The 21,690-nt window shown below is 37.7% G+C and overlaps 2 protein-coding genes across 4 annotated transcripts; one reads left to right on the top strand and one right to left on the bottom strand.

The window, feature by feature from the left end:
• Nucleotides 1-1,871: 1,871 nt before the first annotated feature.
• Nucleotides 1,872-16,054, top strand: nfrkb (nuclear factor related to kappaB binding protein). Of its 3 annotated transcripts, none has more exons than XM_067423282.1 (26): nt 1,872-1,969; nt 2,525-2,685; nt 2,805-3,006; nt 3,096-3,223; nt 3,974-4,145; nt 4,235-4,339; nt 4,411-4,484; nt 4,754-4,838; nt 4,930-5,104; nt 5,195-5,306; nt 6,238-6,364; nt 6,494-6,571; nt 7,424-7,503; nt 7,583-7,626; nt 7,732-7,792; nt 7,913-8,087; nt 8,405-8,511; nt 8,591-8,714; nt 10,253-10,332; nt 10,439-10,653; nt 11,460-11,736; nt 11,857-12,066; nt 12,771-13,538; nt 14,363-14,469; nt 14,602-14,737; nt 14,820-16,054. In XM_067423282.1, the coding sequence occupies exons 2-26, from the start codon at nt 2,560-2,562 to the stop codon at nt 14,943-14,945; spliced, it is 3,894 nt and encodes a 1,297-aa protein (XP_067279383.1). In that variant the 5' UTR covers nt 1,872-1,969; nt 2,525-2,559; the 3' UTR covers nt 14,946-16,054. The 3 variants fall into 3 exon arrangements, with proteins under 3 accessions (XP_067279383.1, XP_067279380.1, XP_067279381.1); XM_067423279.1 differs by having other exon boundaries at nt 7,580-7,626; XM_067423280.1 differs by having other exon boundaries at nt 1,885-1,969; nt 2,548-2,685; nt 7,580-7,626.
• On the bottom strand, nt 15,387-21,667 carry tmem45b (transmembrane protein 45B). The gene is made up of 6 exons (XM_067423283.1): nt 21,456-21,667; nt 17,683-17,885; nt 16,643-16,846; nt 16,364-16,548; nt 16,131-16,273; nt 15,387-16,053 (listed from the first exon to the last, which is right to left on the bottom strand). Exons 2-6 carry the CDS (start codon nt 17,882-17,884, stop codon nt 15,936-15,938), a joined length of 852 nt encoding a protein of 283 aa, XP_067279384.1. The 5' UTR covers nt 17,885; nt 21,456-21,667; the 3' UTR covers nt 15,387-15,935.
• Nucleotides 21,668-21,690: the final 23 nt, after the last annotated feature.

The raw sequence follows: 21,690 nt of genomic DNA, 5'->3' as shown, positions 1-21,690 counted from the left end.
TCTAAAAAACAACCACTTATTTGAGATATTTCAATCAGGCTTTCGCTCGGCCCACAGCATTGAAACTGCTCTGCTTAGGGTGGCAAATTACCTTCTTATGACAGCTGATTCAGGATCTTCATCACTGCTCATTCTCCTTGACTTATCAGCGGCATTTGACACCGTGGACCATACCATCCTCCTGGACAGCCTCCACAATACAGTTGGACTATCTGGAGCAGCAGTGCAGTGGTTTTTGACAGGACTGAGCGTGTTATTTGGGGAGAATGTGAGTCCAGACTTCTTCCTGTTACATGTGGTGTTCCGCAGGGGTCAGTTCTCGGCCCAATCTTATTCATCCTCTACATGCTTCCCCTCGGTCCTGTCATTAGCAGACATGGACTATCTTTTCATTGTTATGTTGATGACATGCAACTTTATATCAAAACTGCCCCGAGCCCCTCCACAGCTCTGTCACCACATGTCTTGAGGAGATTAAGGCATTGATGGGAACTAACTTCCTCCTGTTGAACTACAATAAAACTGAGGCACTACTGCACCCCTCCTCAGATCCACTCCTCTCCCTTATCCCAGCTCATCTTTTTGACGGCCAGGTCATCACTTTCTCTTTCCTCAGTCACAAATCTAGGGGTTCAGTTTGACCCACAGCTGACCTTCAATGACCGTATTAAGCACATTTGTAAAACTTCCTTCCACCACCTTCGAAATATCTCCATTTCCAGATGACGAGAAACTTGTCCATGCCTTTGTCTCCACCAGGCTGGACTACTGCAACATACTCTTCTGTGAGATTTCTGGCAGAAATACCCAGATGCTTCAATAGGCTACATACACAACAGCACTGCTAGGGTCCTTATGAGAGTCCGTAAATATGATCACTTAACTCCCATCCTACAGTCATTGCACTGGCTTCCTGTTTAATCCCGGATTGACTACAAAATTCTCCTGTTCACACATAAATGCATCATCAGACATGCACCTTCATATCTACAGGAACTCATCACTTTGAAATCCTCCACCTTCACCCTTAGATGAAGATCTGAGGGTGAAGGTGGAGGATTTCAAAGTGATGAACCTGAAGAGGCCACCTGCCTCTTCAAGTCCCCATTACAAGGCTTCGTACCATGGGAGACCGAGCTTTCTTCTCAGCTGCACCCCGGCTTTGGAACCTCTCCTCGAGAGCAGTACAGAGCTTGGACCGTTCAAAGCTGAACTGAAGACATTTCGGTTCAGAAAGGGGTTTATGTGTTGATTGTTTGTATTATTCTTTATTTTTACATTTTATTTATTTTTGATATTTTTTTCTCTTTTTCCATTGTTGTACTTTGAGATTCTTCGGAATGAAAAGTGCATTATAAATTAAATCTATTATTATTTATTATTATATTGTAAAATTATATAGACCTATAATGCTTTATCTCCTTTTAGAAATAAAAATCAATATATAATTAAACTTGAATTTTCATATAGAGTATGAATCCTATGCAAATATGTGGATGAACAAGTGCATAATCTAAGTCTTTTTCATTTCATTTATGACACTTTCTTCAGACAGCAAATAAATTAGAGCTGATCTTTGTCCACTTGTTTACCCAAAATATTATAGATTTTTTTTTATAATTGTTAAAACTTTTAATAATATTTTTTATGTTGTTAAAAAAAGGAATATGATGAGGAATTTTAAATGTGAAGACAAATGTTTGCCGCTAGGTGCAGTAAAAAATAAGAATCCATAACAGTTACTCTAAACTACACACACAAATTGATTGAAAGCATTTGTTTGTTTATTTATGTCCTTCCACATTTAGTTGTTTATATGTTTATGCAGGGATATGTGGATTTGTATTGTAGATGAACGGAAGTTTAGACGGCAGGAGTATACCGGAAATGTGCACCCATGTTATTATTCCTACCGCCCTTGTGAAGAGCAAGCTAACATATACATTCCTAATTTCCACCAACACTCATGGTAAGATGCCTTAAACATTTCCCTTGTATACATAAAGTAGATAAATGAAAACGGTTTATTTTCTTAATTACACCATAATAGATATAACGTCTGATGAGGATTGTTAGCTTGTTGCATTAGCTAGTAGCAGAATTAGCAACATCAAGATAGTGTAATGATAAAATGTCTATTTTGTCATAGATGCATACGTACAATTTGACAAGTTGTCAATATAAAATCACGGGAAATTATAGTTTCGTAGTTTTTCTGTTTTTATATTCGTTTGCTTTGTTGTCCTCAAATGTAACTTAATAGACAAAATAACATGCTAATGTGCCTGAAAAAGGTGCAGGTGATCAATATGATTTGTGTTGTCGTTAATCTCATTTCCACAAATTGTATAAAATGTATGTAATATAGAAATGTAATTAGTATAAATAATGTAGAAATTTATTTATCATAAATAACACGGTGAGTTGGTTAAATACAAAAGTGAGTGCATTTTAGATGTCTTTAGTGTTTGCAGATATTTAGACTGTTTCCTTTGTTCATAATGTTTAATTTGTAAACCTGCAGATATTGCTTTTGCTGCTGTGAAGGGTTAGGTAAAGATGGATGTATTGGATCACATGTTAACAGACCCACTGGAGTCTGGAATGGACCAGGATGGCCGTGTGATGGAAGAGTGTATGTTGGGAAACTGCAGAGTTCGGGTTCCTGAAGATTTGCTGGAGGATGTGAGTTATCACCCAACATTCGAGTGATAGTTCCATCATTTTCATGAAAATGTGAAATTATGAGAGTAAAAAATAAACCATCTCTTTTCTTGTGTTTATGTTTGTCTGTGTGAGAGCAGCCGGAGATTTTCTTTTCAGTGCTGAGTGAGAGCACATGGACCGATGTTCTCACAGATGCTCAACGGACACATCTTCGTCAACTCCTGCCTCAGTTCTCTGAGAATAACACCTCAGAGCAGAACAACATCGTCAGCGACCTTTTCAATAACCAGAATTTCTTCTTCGGAAATCCTTTGCACATTGCCCAGAAGCTCTTCAGAGGTTAACCTTTTTCCCTTATATTTTTAATCCTAATATTTTCATTTATAAAATAAATCTTCACAAATATAAGTTTGATTGTCTTTCCTTAGATGGTTTCTTTAACCCAGAGGTCGTCAAGTACAGACAACTTTGTGCCACATCGCAGAAGAAAAGACACATCTACTCCCTTCAACAGTACTACCACAAATTACTCAAGCAGATCCTTGTCTCCAGAAAGGTACAATGAATAACAGAAGAGCTAATTTAGTGTCTGTTACATGATCAGTGTTAATCTTACCATTATACACTGCTGCCATTCAAAAGTTTGAAATCATTACGATTTCTTTTAATGGTTTTATTTAGCAAGGATGCACTAAATTTATCAAAAGTGACTGCAAAGACATTTATAATATTACAAAAGATTTCTATTTCAAATACATGTTGTTAGTTTCAACGCTTTTCCACTGTAATATTAAGCAGAACAACTGATTTCAACATTGATAATAATCAGAAAATTGAATGTGCACCAAATCAGCATAATTCATAATTTCTGAAGGATCACCTAAAGAGTGTAGTAATGATGCTGAATAATCAGCTTGTGACATGGATGTCAGGAATATGACAGGAATAAATTAGATTTTAAAATATAAAACAGAAATTATTTTAAATTGTTATGATAGCACACTATTGGGGTTATGCTGGGTCCGTGACTACATGCCCTTACTAAAATGTTAGTAATAGGAATAGTGGTTGCATGCAATTATGCATAAATTATAGTTATTACTACATTAACTATTGTAACGTGTAACAAGGACACAGTAAAATAAAGTGTTACCCAATATTGCTGTTTTGCTGTATTCTTTATCAAATAAAAGCAGCCTTAGTTAGCATAAGAGACTTTAAAACTTCTGAACAGCAGTGTAAACAATACAGTATCCTTGCAGTTTCTGGAAAGATGAACGCTCATTTGTTCTTTTCTGTAATGTAGGAGTTGTTGGATTTGGCGGTCCGCAGTGGACCTGAGCTCGCGGTAAAACGCCGGTACCCTGTCCCCTCTCATAAGGAGATGCTGGAGCAGAGGGTGAGACGTCGAGTGACTCACGTACTGAAGGATGTGAAAACAGAGTGTGGGGACAGTAATGTGTCATCTGATGAAGACGGTGGGTGTGATGCTGTGTGAACTTTTTAAGCACCATTATGTCTTCATGTAATGATGAATAATATAATGGTTTTATGTTCACGTAAACAGATACAGCCTCTTGGTTGCCTGTTCCTCCGTCACCCTCCTCCCCAACTCCAACCGTCTCTCTCAGGGTCCTACCTAGTCTTTCGACTCAGGACATGAAAACCAGAGGTCAGTTAAAGCTGGTTTAAAGCTTCCCACTTATGAGGTTATAAAAAAAACTAACGTTGATTTCCATGTAGACAAGCCTGAGCTGGGTGAGAAGGAACTAAGAGCCATGCTGCAGAGACACAGAGAAAAAAGAAAACGACAGCCAGTAAGTTGCCTGAAGGGGTCATTGATAATTAATAATTTATTATTATTTGCCAATAATAATTTACACATTTATATCATACATTTTTCACATTATATGTTCGGCCTTTATATATTAAACTATATAGCCTTTTAAATTTTACAATGGGGGTCCAGACCTGCATGAGGATTATCATATATTATGGGTCCGGGACATCTAAAATATTGAAAACCATTGCACTAAAAGACAAGATTAGTATGAGTTATGATTATATTTATTTATGTCATTCTTAGGATCACCCTGACCTTATGATCTCTGACCTCCATCTTGGTGATATCATGTCACGAGTTAACATCGGCAGAAAAGGATCCATTTCAAGTGAGATTAATAAACTCAGTTTATTCTCTTCGATATAAGCTGCATGAATCATTGGAGCAGGTGGGAATCTATGTCTATTTTTGGCCTTTAGCTGTCTTTGACCTGGCCCTACCTAAGAAAAAGATAAAGGAGGAGAGGAAGAAGAAAAAGATGCGCCCTATTAAAATGGAATCGGAAGAGGTCTGTGATGTTCAGATGTCGGCAGCTTCCATGAACTCAGGCCTTGCTGATGTCCCCACTGCTCCTCCACAAACCGTTAAAGAAGAGTAGGTCTTTGTTTTGTACATCATTCTGTTTTTTCCAAAACTCTCAGCATTTTAGATACCTTACACTCATCTGTTCTATTTGTACCAAAGGCCCATAGATGAGTCCCAGGCAAGCCCTGACAGAGTGGAAGAGATAGCAATGAGCTTTTTTCATTTGCTTGAGGACATCCTCAGACTGGAAAGTCTAGCAACATCCTCTGCGGTACCTACAGCACCTATAAATACATACAGTATTGGTCGAAAGTTTAGAACCATTTATTAGTTGTCATTATATTGTTTCATTATTTTCCCAATTTTTTAATTATTAAAGTAATGAAAAACCGTATAGTAACAGACATGGTACAATTGAAAATATGCAGTTTTGTATGTGTATTTTGTATAGTATTGTATATTTTATAATATGCAAAAATTATACGGAAACACAACCTTTCAAAAATGTCATGTAAGATTTAGTAATTTGTGGTACCATATATAGTGAGATTTCGTTATTAATGATTTTGATATTTAGTAAGAAAATAATACTTTTAGCAAGTATTCATTAAATTGATCAGAAATGACAGTAAAGACATTTATATAGGCATGTGTTAGAATGATTCCATTAAGAATGATGTGACACTGAAGACTGGAGTAATGGAAAATTCATGTAAAAGTTTTTAATTATAATATTTCACAATATTACAGTTTTTACTGCATTTTTAATCAAATGAATGCAGCATTCAAAAACAACTAAAACAATTATGCTGTGAAACATTAAACAATCTGAACTATATTACACTCACCAAGCTTTGCCTCTGCACAATCTTCTTCATGAGGTGCATCCTGGGAATCTCTCAGGCCTTTCCATGTATGTTGGACAATATTTGGCCTCTTGTTCTTACTACCTCGACAAGCTCATCCATTTAGTTTATAAACAGATAAACACATAGGAATAATTTACATTTGTCTGCATATCCTTTAGCTCAAAAGGTCTTGTGATCATAAGAAATATACATGCAGTCAGGATTTTGCAAACTTTGCTGGAATATGCTTGCAGAAATGGCAGAATGGTGTTAATAGTATTTCACTGTCTTCACTGCATATCCTTATCAAGATGAAATCAGTGTGGTGATTGTTCCTCTTTTTGTTGCTCTCAGTTGGAGGAGAAAGTCCAACAGTGGCATTCATCTCCAGCCAGTGCACTCAACCCCTGGTTTTCTATGGCCCCCTGCTGGTCAGAGTTGGTTGTACCTGCTCTACAATTTCTCGCCGGAGAGAGCAAAGGTATGCCTGCCCTGAATCTATGATTTGACAATGAAAAATTCCCGCAGCTCTTAATTCATGATTTATACATCGAATGATGCATGTTGATATTTAGGTTTATGCTTCATATATATACGCTTCATGTTTCAGCTGGTGTGATGGTTCTGCCTACTGGCTTTATACCTTTTGTGGAATTCAAGGAACTCTCCCAGCAATGGAAATGGATATGTACGATGATCATTTTCCTCTACTTGTTTCTTTTTTAGATGGAAATACAGGCTCTTCAGTAAAGGTTATGTACACTACTGTCCAAATGTTTTGTGTTACAAGTAAAACAACTAAAACTCCAGTCTTCAATGTCACATGTTCCTTTAGAAATAATTGTAAATGCTAATTCGGTGCTCAAGAAATATTTCTTATTGTAAATGTTGTGCTGCTTAATATTTTTATGTAATTTTTTTTCTTTAATGAATGGAAAGTTCTAACAAACAGCACTTTTTTAAAAATAGATTTTTGTAACATTATACATGTCCTGTCACTTTTGATTAATGCATCCGTGATGCTTAAAGAGATAGTTTTATTTTTAAATTAAAATTGTCATCATTTACTCACCCCCATGCTGTCCCGAACCTTGTTGGTTATGAGACAGTTGACCAGCCATTGACTTCCATAGTAGGAAAAAAGTACTGTGGAAGTCAACGGCTTCAAAATATATTATTTTGTGAAACTCTTACAGGTTTGGAACAACATGAGGGTGAGTAATTGATGACAACATTTTCACTTTCATAAAAAAACACAAAAAAACAATGTCTTTAAAGAAACGTACTGAGCCCCCCCTACCCCCACTCCCCACCCCACCACCACCCCAAACATTTAAAAAATAGTGTATACTGCAAATCTCTTTGGGGGGAAAAATTATAATATTACTTTTGTAATTCTTACATACAATTTATATTTGTCTACAAAAATAATTTTAAGCATTTCAGCAGGTGTCTTTCAAATTCATATATCCATGCACTGATTCATTCATTTGTGTCAAAGCCACCAGTTGTGTGCATTTCTTCATGCTGATCTGTGCAGGTCCGAGTCAGGATGGAGACAAAGATCTGAGTGCCCTGTGCCAGTTATGGCTGGAGTCAAAGGATCATGTGATTGTCAAGGTAAACAGCTGTCAAGCTTTTCCACAATGATGAAAGGGCACACTCTCTGATTCTTGATTCTATGTTTGTTTTACAGCAGGAGGGAGAGGAAACCGCAGAACTCACTCCTCCAACACCCAGAGTGTTAGTTTACTTAACATAAGCATCATATTCCAACAATAATTTCTTTGTCTTTTTAGTTGATACACTCACGCTGTCATTTCATGCTGATTTTCTATTCTTTATTAGGTGGACTGACTATGTGGTGAGGCCTAGTACAGGAGAGGAAAGGCATGTTTTTCAAGAGCAGGTTAGTGTCTGGGTTTCACCTACCCTAAGGAGGCGTCCTGTCAACATATCATTTTTACATTTTTGCACTAGTTGTGGAATGTAGTCTGTTATTTTTTCCTTTTCTATATTTGTGTATTAGGAGCAGCAACGTTATGATCAGCCGCATAAAGCCTTTACATACCGAATGCATGGCTTTGAATCTGTGGTGGGACCAGTCAAGGGAGTTTTTGACAAGGAGACGTCGCTCAATAAAGCACGAGAGCATTCTTTGCTACGCTCCGACAGACCGGCCTACGTCACCATACTATCTCTTGGTAATTACTGGGTGCTCTTTCTTTTTCAGTTCTGTTAGGGATTTCACATAGTTTAGTAAATGAAAGCCTGGTTTTCCTTACCATTTTTGGTGTTAGTTCCTCAAAATAATTGAATTGAGGGACAGGTTACCTAAAAAAGAATTTTGGTCATTTGAGTTTCTTTCATTCAGTCTATCAGTAGATAGAAGCTCAAATGGGTTTGGAATGACATGAAGGTGACTGGTCCTTTTCCCTTAACTATTCTCAGAAAGCAATATCAGTTTTCAGTTGAGGTCAAATAAAAAAAATGCATACGTTTCTTGTCTTCATCAACACAGTGAGAGATGCTGCCGCCAGGCTTCCTAATGGAGAAGGTACCAGAGCTGAGATTTGTGAGTTACTGAAGGACTCCCAGTTCCTAGCCCCTGATGTCACCAGTGCTCAGGTCAGACATGTGTTTCATGCTGTCGTATATATCATTATAACGCATCATTGTTACACCCACACATTTTATACATTTTTAGGTGAACACTGTGGTGAGTGGTGCCCTCGACCGCCTGCACTACGAGAAAGACCCTTGTGTGAAATACGACATCGGTCGCAAGCTGTGGATCTACCTCCACAGGGACCGGAGCCAGGAGGAGTTTGGTAAGCAACCCTGTAACCCTTGTAGTGATGCATGCGCATTATGAAAAAAATTCAAAAGGTTTCATTGCCACAGGCAAAAAAACAGTAAACTAATGAATGCCAGACAAGTAGAACAGGTTTAGTGCTTTGTGAATACCAGGTCGTATCAGGTTTCCATATTTTGCTATTGACAAATATGAACTTGTAAAGTCAGATCAAAACAGTGTAATGTCAGTATTAATAATACTATTGTGTTTTCTGAAAACATTTTTACGTGTCACCTTGGCAGCTAACTAAAAGAAAGTATGTTTTTCATCTAATATTTATATTTTATTATACTTCAGCTTTGTTCAGTTACCAATGTTTTTTTTTATTGTATTAGTTAACAATAAGAGCACTGCATCAAACAGTTGGATGTTGTCATGGAGAAATTGGAGATGACCATTTCTCAAAAGTCGCCAGCTGAGAGACCCTGGTCTCATTTATAAAACTATGCGTAGATTTCATCCTAAAAGTGTATGTACTTACAAAAGCAAGATTTTGCATACGCACAAAAAAATTCAGATTTGTAAAACCATGCGTGTGCCAGAACCTGCGCAAAGATCCCTTTATTAATCACAGCCAGCAGCAGATTGTGCGGACGTGCTTCTCCACCCTGTCTCCTCCCTGAAATCCCCATATATGGAGCTTACAACGCCTAGTTTTACTATGCATGACCTAATTTGCATATCATTGAATGCATATTCACATTTACGTGACACCATGTTTAAACCTGTCAAAGGTAAAAGACATTGAAAAATATTAGATATGAACTGTAAATGCCATTTGTGCTTACATGTTACATTGCTGAATATCATTCAATATCATTTTTATGTTGTAGAATAAATATATCAAAATATCCATAAAACATAAATAAATAAAGTGTTATTTTAGGCTAATTAAAACTATTTTGTTAATTTTAAACACTTCAAATCAAATCAAATTCATGCAGTTTTGCTGATAATTACATTAGATGAAAACTTGTTCTCTCCTTATTCTGCCATTGGCGTAATCCTCCAACAGAGTCAGCAGTGCCATCATAAAGCATTACATACCCAGGTCACCGGAGGATTTATGTTTTTAACAAATAGACTGATCATTAACACCTTGACAAAATCAAATAATTAATTTGTGGGGGGAAATGTTATAGTGAACACATGCTTCTTCATGACGGTTTTGTAATAGTTAGGACTGATGATGAGTAGCGATTGTGCTTCATGCGTATTTGCAGACTTTGACATTTTATGATATATGTAGCCTACATTAAGGAAAATATTTCATTTTTACACTGTGTTGTGCAGTTCTACGTACGTATAGAATAGGCGTATGTACGTTTCCAGCCCTGTTTTGTGCGTACGCATGCTTTAGAAATGAGACCCCAGATGCTTCCAGACTTTTTCCTAATTCACAAATAACTATGCAAATGAAGCTTACGAGTGAAAAGATAGCACGCTGGCTTTAATGGTTAAAAAATACTAAACAGATCCAGATACTAAATGTGATCATCTTTTTTGAATCAGAGCGAATACACCAGGCCCAGGCCGCAGCTGCTAAAGCCAAGAAAGCTCTGCAGCAGAAGCCCAAACCAGCACCAAAACCTGTAGGTTATTCCTCACTCCCTCATATCATTGTTGTCACTGTTGGTCCATGCTGATTTGCATGAGCTGTTGCATTTGTTTTTGTGTGTATGATTGTGTGTACTGTAGAAGGCAGGCGGTAAGGAGCCAGGCAGTAAGAATGGTGCTGCAGAGGCTGGCCAGAGTTGTGGCAGTGAAGGAGTAGCCATTGTATCCACCAGCTTGTCTCAAACTCCCTCCACTCCCACACCAAGCACCCCTGGAACCCCTAAATCGCCCCTCCCTCCCACAGCAGCAACTCCAACCAAATTGGGTGCCCCAGAACCCATCAAAACCAATCCCAGGTCAGTGGTTTGTAAACAAAATTATTTTATGTATAGTTCATAGTTATGTCATCTTTTACTCATCTTCACTGTATGTCTTCACGGAACCTGTATGACTGACTGACTTCCTTCCGTGGAAGGAGAAATTCCAAAGAATGTTTATACTTCTGAGATTCTTAGAATCTTTTCATTTCTGTTAAAGTCAAGCAGGTTTGGAACAACATGAAACAAATCATCTTTGTCTTTTTAACTTTTGTATTTTAAAGGGACAAAAAAAATCCCCTTGTTAAACCTTTTCTAATTGATCAAAAGCCATACCATTGTGGGCAGCACTCCGACATGGGGCTCAACAGTGCTTTGGGTGTACCGGTTTTGAGTCCTGGCTCACAATCTCTTTCATCCTATCACTTAATGTACTAATTGTACCATCGAATAAAGGCGAAAAGAATAATGTCATTTTTATATTTTTAACTAAAGTTGCGGTCACATTTTGCATTGTTTTGCAAGTTTTCATGTGCAAAATCCAGTCATTTCAATAGGAATCAACACGAGCTGGAATTTTGTGAGAGCGAAAGATTTTTTCCCGCAGAATTTGCAGCAGGTTCAAGTTGGTCATGTGTATTCATCACATGACTTCTGTGTGAGCTGTGCATTCATGCATTCCTACACCATTGATCTTTTTTTAAAATCTTTTTCCTGTGAAATTTGCCTAGAATTTTACTGATGTGACTGCACCATACCAATGCAAGGCTGAATCATTAGTCATATGCTCCATTCTTTATCATTTGGCTTTCATGATCACAATATTTCTCTTTTTTCCCCCGCAGTGTCCTGCTGGTGTCTCCTCCTTCCATGCCTCAGTTAGGAACATTGCTGTCTGCGAGTCAGCCAGGTCCACAGGTTTCCCAGCAGGCCTCAACGCAGCCTGCAACTCGGGTAGTGGCACACTCGGCTGCCACTGGCTCTCTGCCTCAGGTGCGAGTGGTCACTGCCCAGCCCGGTCTTCCGACGTCCTCTGCAAGCCAGACGGCCACATTAATGCACCAGAGCCCTCACCACATCAGGGTGCCGGTCACTGTGGCGCATGGAAAAAACATCACGCAGGTGCACTACAGCATCTCTAGCAATAATGTCTGTGTGTTCAGTGTAGTCTTATAAACCGAAAATGTGTCCAACACTATCCAGTCAAATGAATCACATCCTTGTTTGTCTTTCATTGAACAGGCAGTGGTGACTCTACCACTGAGAAACCAGTCTGCAGGAAGTCCTATTCAGGTGCAGGCTTCACGGGGTCAGGCCAGTCTTACAGTTCCAGGTCTTGCATCTGCTGTCACAGTAACCAAACCTCAGACGAGCTCCCCCGCCAGCCCGGCACACAACCCAACATCACCTGCTGTATTGCAGGGTGTCAGCAGCCAGAATATTATCAAACAGGTACAAACCGAATCAGAATGCATTAGACTCATACATGATCACTTTAAACTTAAAGTTAATCTTTAAAAACACTATTTTTATGAACTTAAATAGCAAAATAAATATACTTTTTATACTGTACATTATAATGTTTGTAGCATTTAAAATATGTATTTATTTATTTAGTAAAAATACTATAGTATTTAAATATCAGACATTTATATTTAACATTTGAAAAATGAAAGAATGTACTTTCCAGGATTATTGCTTGCATATCTTGTTATATTAATAATTAAAAAAAAAAAAGTAGGTGTGGACATCCAAAACCTAAAGCTCTTTTTATGCAGGACATAAAAAGCAATAAATGAAAATGGTATTTTTTTTAAATGTTTGTTATTACATTTTCTGGAACTGCAAATTTAGTATGCAATACTGTACATGTCTGGTAACAATTTTGTAACCATATCAATAATAATGTTCTTATTTTATTGTAGAAAAATATCTTGGTCATTGTACGTTTTCCTTGTATAATGGGGAAAAAAATATGAATGAAAAATATATATTAGTCATTTATCAGTTATTGTCCATAACATAAAAATAATAATCAACATCATTATTGGCTAGAATTGATCAGTGTATCCCTAATTAAAATACAGTATAATAAACAGAGGATATCGTCTGTTCTATTTCTCTGTCAAATCTCACTCACTTTTGTTTTAACCAAGGTTGCAATCACTGGTCAGTTAGGTGTGAAGACCCAGAGTGGGGCAGGGATCCCTCTCACCGCCACTAACCTACGCATTCAGGGGAAGGATGTGCTCCGCTTGCCCCCCTCCTCAATTACGACTGATGCCAAAGGTCAGACGGTACTTCGCATCACTCCGGACATGATGGCCACACTTACTAAATCTCCAATGGCCACTGTCAAACTCACCCCAGACATGCTGAGCAGTGCCACGAGCTCAGGCAGCAAGAGCATCTCTGCCACGCTACATGTGTCTCAACCCCAGCCTTCACCCCCTGCCTCGAACACCACTGCATCCACAACAGCTGAGAGCCTAGTTGTTAAAGGGCCTGCCACAGGCACCGCCACCCTAGTAAAGGTTCACCCGGAGCTGAAGGGCACCTGTGACACGGCCATTCGCCTCATGCCGGCCCTGGCCGTCACGATGACTGACCCAAAGGCCCGCACATTCTCAACCGTCACCTCATCTGACTCTAAAGCAGGAACCACTATTCGAATAGTGCCAAACCTTGGTGTGATTCCTCAGAAACAAGGTCAGACCATCTCAATTAGTACAACCTCCACAAGTACCAAGCCTGTCACGGTATCATCGGGGGCGGCCACTGTTGCCATAGCCACCAGTGGAGTGGGAGGGGCCAAAGGCATGACACTGAGCCCTGCAGCAACAGGCTCTACGCTTTCTCTGGGCACCGCGGCCGCCACAGTCAGACAGGTGCCGGTTAGTGCTACTGTAGTAGCCACACAAGCTGTAAGTTTAGATTAATTTCATCAACACCTTTCAAAAGCAATGACAACTAAACACAATAATATGTACACACTTTAACATGTAAACACTTTTTTAAATATTTTCGAATGAATGATTCAGTGATTCACACATAGAGACTTGTTTCATTTCTGGATGAATTTGTGTTTTTGAACAAATTTCTTAAATGAAAAATTTATTTTTCAATGGCCACTTCTGCCGTAATCATGTAACTGCACCAGACCACAAACTTTTCAACAGTACTGCGCATATTGAGCCAAAACCTACTTACGGCATCATTTGTGCACTCTTGACATAAAGGCTATTCTCTCTCTCTCTCTCTCTCTCTCTCTCTCTCTCTCTCTCTCTCTCTCTCTCTCTCTCTCTCTCTCTCTCTCTCTCTCTCTCTCTCTCTCTCTCTCTCTCTCTCTCTCTCTCTCTCTCTCTCTCTCTCTCTCTCTCTCCCCCCCCCCAAAAAAAATACATGGTTATGCTGATTTCTATGACTTCTTTTGTCCAAAATGCATGTATCCTTTGTATAAAATGTAATCTCATAATGCTTGCATAATAATTATGCAAGCTTAGTGGACAAAAATCCAAGATGTTTTAATTTGATCCTGATAAAGTATTAATAGAAAAACTGTTACATCTAATAAAGATTACAAATATGTACAGCTAATAAGAGTAGCACATCAATAGTTTTGCTAATCTTGGGTTTCAATGTAGTAGACAGGAAGACAGCTCTCTGGGCTTTGGAGCCGAGCCACTGTCTGTTATGCATAATTGCCTGTTATGATGACGTTTGAAACTCTAATCTTTGCTCTTTTCAGGGGAAGCTTCCCACAAGGATCACGGTGCCTCTATCTGTCCTCAGCCAACCTTTGAAAAATAAGAGTGTGGTCACTACTCCCATTCTTAAAGGGAACATAAGCACTAAGTGAGCATTCCGTTTCATCATCTGATATTTCTATAGTAAACAAACTGATAAAGAGTTATCAGTATTTCCCTATCAAGTTTTAAGTTCCAAATCATTTGAAATCTTGTTTTGGGAAAAATGTCTTGTTTTCAGTATCAGCAATCTGGGAAGGAACATTATCTTGACTACCATGCCAGCAGGCACCAAGTTGATTGCTGGGAACAAGCCAGTCAGCTTTGTGACTGCTCAACAACTGCAGCAACTACAGCAGCAAGGACAGGCCACACAGGTTGACTCATCAGACTCGTATTAAAACTGGTCTTACAGGCCAAACCATATGTGTGCTAACCGAGTATGTTTCTTTACACAAGGTTCGAATCCAGACAGTACCGGCTCAGCAGCTACAGCGCACAGCTGCCAGCTCCCCGAAATCCACAGTGTCTACGGTGGTGGTCTCTACTGCACCCTCGCCAAAAACGAACCCTGACCCTCAATGAGACATACTACAGCTTCTGATTAAGAGAAAATGTCGTAAAGATTCAAAGACTCAAATCAAAAAGAGCATGTGCGCAAAGGTTTGCTCACCTTTCCCATGAAAGTTGCATATGGGCAAAGCGATGTCGGATTCTAAGCACAGGTCTTGTCCTGACACAGCTTTTTCTGTCATTTTGTTTTGATATTTGAAAGTTTAAAATGAAAGTTGTGAACAGAAGCAAGGTCAGGCGAATAATTGCGCATTGCTTGTAATTGAATCAGTCTGATCTTGGTTATATTGAATGGCCTTTCTCTAGATGTTGACATGCACACAGAGGCAGCTTTGTTTGTTTGCGCTTTTTATATCTTGAGTTCTCCTAAAGAAATGTAATTTAACAAGTACTGTTAATATTCAGTTGCTACTGTATTGTGATAAATATTTGTGTAAATAAATTATACACAAATTAAATAAAAACAGCTGTTACATTTATTCAATCAAACAGCGCTGTGTTCTGCAATCTAAGGATTATCTCTGAACCCTGTATATGTAAAATAAATAATTTGCCTGTTTTTTTTCCACTTCATTTCCATTTGTGGTAAGTAACATGAATTAAGCTGACCATGTAGTGTCAATGACAAACAATTTTGCTCGTATATTGTACATTACTTATTTGAACTTCATTATAAAACATTTTATTGCGTTATTATACTTCTATTATAGGTATTAAGTGATTCACGCATGCATTTGATATAAAAAAAAATAATAATGATCTGTTTTTTTCCCCTTCTAGTTTGGCAAATTCTGCCAGGTGCTTCTGACACCTGCGACAACCACATTATTTACAACTGCATTTTGATGTGATATTTTTGGCGTGAGCACATGAAAATCTTTTGTCGTAAACAATGCAAACATAAATTCATAAAACCCTATTGGAAGACAGCTTGCTAGCAGAGAAAAAGGTACAAATATTGCATTCAGTGCATTCAATCTTGGCAGTCATCACATGCGCCAACTACTCTTCATCTGATTCCTGGAGCAAAGCCTTCTGGGAGCTAGAATCCGAGCCAGTGCACTTTCTGTGGCCCATCTCCATGTCGCCCATCTGCCTTCCATCACACCATTTTGATAACCTGGAAAGATCATGGGCACAATGTAAGCTAAATAAAGACTGGAAACGTTTTTGTTCATCCATCGGGTGTCCACTCACCAAAAAACTCCACAGTAGCAGATGCCCACAATCAGTAGAGCCACAGCGTAATGCCAGCAGAAGCACATGGTGATGAACATGATGTTTTCGTGCTTTTCCAGATCCCATGGTGGTCCACTCAGAGGATACAGCACAAATCCGATCTGAAACATATTTTCATAATGTAAAAATGACTTTAAAATTTTTCCCAGAATCAAATAAGCGGTTAATTCTCTTCGAGATGTTGTCTTCACCTGATAGAACCACGTCCCTTGTAGGACAGCTAAACTGGACCTAAAAAATTCTAGCACCATGTTATCTCGCTTAAACACCTCCAACAATGTGCTGGCAGATCCACCAAACACCGCAACCAGAAGCAGAGAGTGAACGTGCTGGTCCAGAGTAGCGCGATTGTGGACATGGAAGTAGAAAAGGAACCCTGGAAGAGACGAGACATGACATTTCAATTGGCAATCACAATGGTGGGCTATCATTGCATATTTACTTAATTAAAGGGTCATTTTGCTTGATACCTTCCACAAAGAGCGCTAAGGAAAGGGAGAGACGGTCAAGACCAACTGGCACATGGCGAGAAGACATACTGAGAACGTCTGTGATGCCAGAGATACCGAAGAACAAGTACATGGTGCTGTGCTGCCAATTCATCAGCTTCACCCAGCCATCATGATACAGATGTCCATGAGGGCCATCAGGCACAAACTGCTCTGCCATGATCCCTGGAGAGAATTTAGTGCAAAACAAATTTAACTAAATGGTTTAAAAAAAAAAAAATTAAAAAAAAGAGAGAAAGTTTTTCAGAGCTTGTCTCCATCATCCACTTTTTATGGAAGAGAGCAGCTTGGACATTCTGCTAAACTTCTTTGATGTTACACATCAGTCTTTTTTTAAACTATTACTTTAAGTAAAGACAATTATGTGCATACTGTATATGTTTAAGAATATAGTGTGAACATGATCCTGACTTAGTAAAAAACTTAATTGGTTAACAGTAAGTTTCCTTAATGCAGTGAATAACTGTAATATATCTAACCCTGCATTTAATGTTATGTTACAGTAAAATGCTGTTAAATTTACAGCTTTTATTTTTCAAATTGAAAAAAAAGTTTAAATTGACATTCACAAAATTCCCTACATGTCACTTAACATTTAATGTATTTTCATTTAAATAACTTTGTTCCCCCATCTCATGAGTTATGTGTACATTAATGTTTTACATCTAATGCACCTTTTATATTAGTGTTTACCTTCTTAGCTTTTGGAAAAGCTATTGTGATGAGCTTTGATTCGTCATGTGACTCATCACCCTCTGTTTTTGATGGTTGTCAGTGTATTACAAAGGTACAAAACAGATATTAGTATTTCAATAGGTTGGTATATTAACATAAGTTCATGAAATGCAGTGTTTGTTTGTTTTTTTTTTACAGTAAATGTAAGTTACATCTGTAAAACCTATTTTACGGTAAATTTATGGCAAAAAAAAATTTGTACCATACATTTCACAGGGTTTTTTTATGTACAGAGCATGTTACCTGTAACTACACTTGTAACTTACCAACAAATGCAAAAAAGATCTTCAAAGCTCCTTCGATTAAGTCTATGCGGTTGAAGAGAGCAGTGTGCACTTGTCTATCTCTGTTTCCATGTTGCCTCTCTCTTTTCCTCCGTATCTGTTGGAAAGGATGCTTAATCGACCACCACAGGCCAAACAGCAGAAAGAATGTACCAGGTAGTGCATGTCCCTTGAAGTTGGCCATTCTGCCCACAAAAAAAAAACAAAAAACAATTGTCAACTATGAAAAAAAAATATTAAGGCAAAAATATAAATATAAAAATGTCAACTATTATATGTGTGTGTGCATATATATATATATATATATATATATATATATATATATATATATATATATATATATATATATATATATATATATATATATATATATATATATATATATTCAACAAGGTGCTGAAAGCATTCTTGGATAGCATATAGGATAGCATCTTGCAGTTGATGGAGATTTGTGGGATGCACATCCAGGGCATAAAGCTCCCATTCCACCACATCCCAAAGATGCTCTATTGGGTTGAGATCTGGTGACTGTGGGGGCCATTTTAGTACAGTGAACTCATTGTCATGTTCAAGAAACCAATTTGAAATTATTCAAGCTTCGTGACATGGTGCATTATCCTGCTGGAAGTAGGAATCAGAGGATGGGTACATGGTGGTCATAAAGGGATGAACATGGTCAGAAACAATGTTCAGGTAGGCCGTGGCATTTAAACAATGCCCAATTGGCACTAAGGGGCCTAAAGTGTGCCAAGAAAAAAATTCCCCACACCATTACACCACCACCACCAACCTGCACAGTGGTAACAAGGCATGATGGATTCATGTTCTCATTCTGTTTACGCCAAATTCTGACTCTACCATCTGAATGTCTCAACAGAAATCGAGACTCATCAGACCAGGCAACATTTTTCCAGTCTTCAACTGTCCAATTTTGGTGAGCATGTGCCAATTGTAGCCTCTTTTTCCTATTTGTAGTGGAGATGAGTGGTACCCGGTGGGGTCTTCTACTGTTGTAGCCCATCCGCCTCAAGGTTGTGTGTGTTGTGGCTTCACAAATGCTTTGCTCCATACCTCAGATGTAACGAGTGGTTATTTCAGTCAAAGTTGCTCTTCTATCAGCTTGAATCAGTCGGCCCATTCTCCTCTGACCTCTAGCATCAACAAGGCATTTCCCCCCATTGGACTGCCGCATACTGGATGTTTTTCCCTTTTCACACCTTTCTTTGTAAACCCTAGAAATGGTTGAGTGAAAATCCCAGTAACTGAGCAGATTGTGTAATACTCAGACTGGCCCTGACAGGCACTAACAACCATGCAACACTCAAAATTGCTTAAATCATCTTTCTTTCCCATTCTGACATTCAGTTTGGATTGTTTTGACCAGGACCACACCCCTAAATACATTGAAGCAGCTGCCATGTGATTGGTTGATTAGATAATTGCATTAATGAGAAATTTAACAGATGTTCCTAATAATCCTTTAGGTGAGTGTGTGTATATAAATACATATATGCATATACATAATTACATAATATAATATTATATATATATATATATATATATATATATATATATATATATATATATATATATATATATATATATATATATATATATATATATATATATATATATATACAAAAACACGATCCAGATAATGTTGTTTAATGCTGGCTTTGAGTCATTGTGTCATGTGAACCAAAGTTCACTATGACAAGCTTTTATTTCTTATAGGCAATTAGGTCCTCCCTGATAATCATTAACTAAAGAAAAAAAGATGTAGATATGAACAATTTTATTGATAAGAATGAATGGTTATGATACTCATATCATAGAAAATATTAGGCCTATCATCTGGTCATCTGGTTAACTTTTGGGCTCCAGGGACTTTTTACCTTGCCAGTTGCCACTATTGTCTTTGGCTTGGCAGTTTGGTCAACTGTACACTTCTGGGCACAAAAAAATAAGCCAAGCCCCAAAACACTAAACTTTAGCTTGTCTTCACCACAAATTATTGGTTAGGAATTATAGCAAAACTGAAGCAAATGCACATATCTCAGAAAAACATCAAAGACAGAATGAAGTGTTTGTTAGAATAAATAAAGTTGTGTGTGGTGAGGAATCGCAATGAAACAAGTTGCATGGTGATGCATGGTGATGGGGGTATGGGGGTTGGCTGATGGTATAGTTGAGCTACACTGTGAAAGTCATGTTATGTTTTGGAGTAGGAGAATGATCGCAGAATTGAAAAGTTGTTATCAGAGGAATGATTTATCAACAAGACAATGCTCCTGCCCAAATTGCAGACAAACAAGAAGTGCCTTGTCCATCAGGTTCAATGTTTTGGCCTGATCAGAGTGTAGATTTGAGAATAATATTTGGTTACACACACATTGCTAATTTCCTAGACAGCGATTTGTAATTAAAATGGATATAAGACAATCAAAAGACCAGTAAAAAGGAGTGTACTATCAGTGAGATGGTTGGAGATCAAGTTTTTCTCGGTAGGTAAGTATAGCGCTTTTATTTACTTGCACAGGTGTGGAAGAGTTTATTGTCTTACAAAGCAAGTTGACAGAAACCACCAGAGTTGTAAAGAGTACTTGAAAACTATAATTTACTTGAGTAAATTATTTTTATCTTGAGTAGATGAGAAATCATGTTTATTTTCTTAAATCAAGGTCAACACAACAGCCACTTAAACGTCTTCAAACTCTCAAGTCTCAGTTAAGCTAAAGTGCACAAAAAGTCCATGAGTAAACAAATCTCCTTCAAAATTAATATATAGCGGAAAAATTAAATACTGTTAGGTAAAATGAAATAGTCAAAGCCTTCTTACACTGGATGTGCTGGTTTCAGCCTCCATCAACTACCTGCTAATATACACACTTACGTAAAGTAGCCTTGTTGACATGTTTGTACGCTTCTTTATAGCAGAAACAAACCGCTGAAGAAAAAGTTAGGTGCCATGCAAAATTTTATGTGAAACTGCATTACTCAACACAAATTTAGGCTATTGGAGTAAAAAGTAAATTTACTTTAAAAGTACATTTATAAAAAAGTAGAGAGTAAAAGTTGCTAATATTTGATACTCAGTACAACTACAAAGAAAAAAAGACACTTCATTAGCCTACAGTAATTTACTCAAATACTTTACACCACTGGAAACCACTAAGGGAAAAGTTATCCTTGCTAATCACACTTTCTGATAAAGTTTAAAAGGCAAAACTTTTATTAAAGAGTGAAAGAAGATTTTTGAAAATATCTTGTTTATTTGAAGGAGAGTTTTGATTTATAAAAAGTAGGATAACACTTATCCTATTGTTTGTTAAACTTTTGATTTTAATAATATAATAGCTAGTAAATATAAGATTAATACATGCTGTAGACGTAGCTTATTGTTAATTCTTAGTTCATGTAAAAAAAATAAAAACATTTTTTTTTTTTTTTTTTTTTTTTTAAAGGCAGTTAACTAATGAAACTAGCCGCCTAACTCACGGAGCGCGGAACTTTCTATGCTAAAAATAGCCTAATTAATGTAGGCTGCAATTTTAATATAAAAAATATATATAGCCTATATTTTTTAAATCACCTCTAAACAAACTAAATTATTACTCGAGCTTGTGTTGTATTAGTATTCACGTAGGCATAGTCTATAAAATAAACCAGTATTATCTGGTACGAATTTTTATTTTCATAATTTTATTGCTAAAGTTGAACAGAGTTGAAGGTGTAAGCTTGTTTGTTTACTCTACCTGAACGCTGGCCTGTGTTGTCACGGTGGGGTGCCCAGTGCTCCTGTGCGGGTCTTGTGATGGGAATATCTCTGCAAAAGCGCACCTGCTCACCTGCCTTACGTTATAAAATATGAGCCCGCCCCTTATACGCTTGATTGACAGCAATGGGCAACGCTGATAAAGATGACCCCGCCCACCTGTTCCTGGTCGTGCCACCTAGGACTTTTTTTTATATTGTGGCGCTTTAAGATTT

The sequence above is a fragment of the Pseudorasbora parva genome, chromosome 18 (assembly GCF_024679245.1).
Source record: "Pseudorasbora parva isolate DD20220531a chromosome 18, ASM2467924v1, whole genome shotgun sequence".
In the NCBI taxonomy this organism is placed as follows: Eukaryota; Metazoa; Chordata; class Actinopteri; order Cypriniformes; family Gobionidae; genus Pseudorasbora; species Pseudorasbora parva.
The sequence above is the reverse complement of the archived record's forward strand: the minus strand, read 5'-3'. Positions and strand labels throughout refer to the sequence as shown.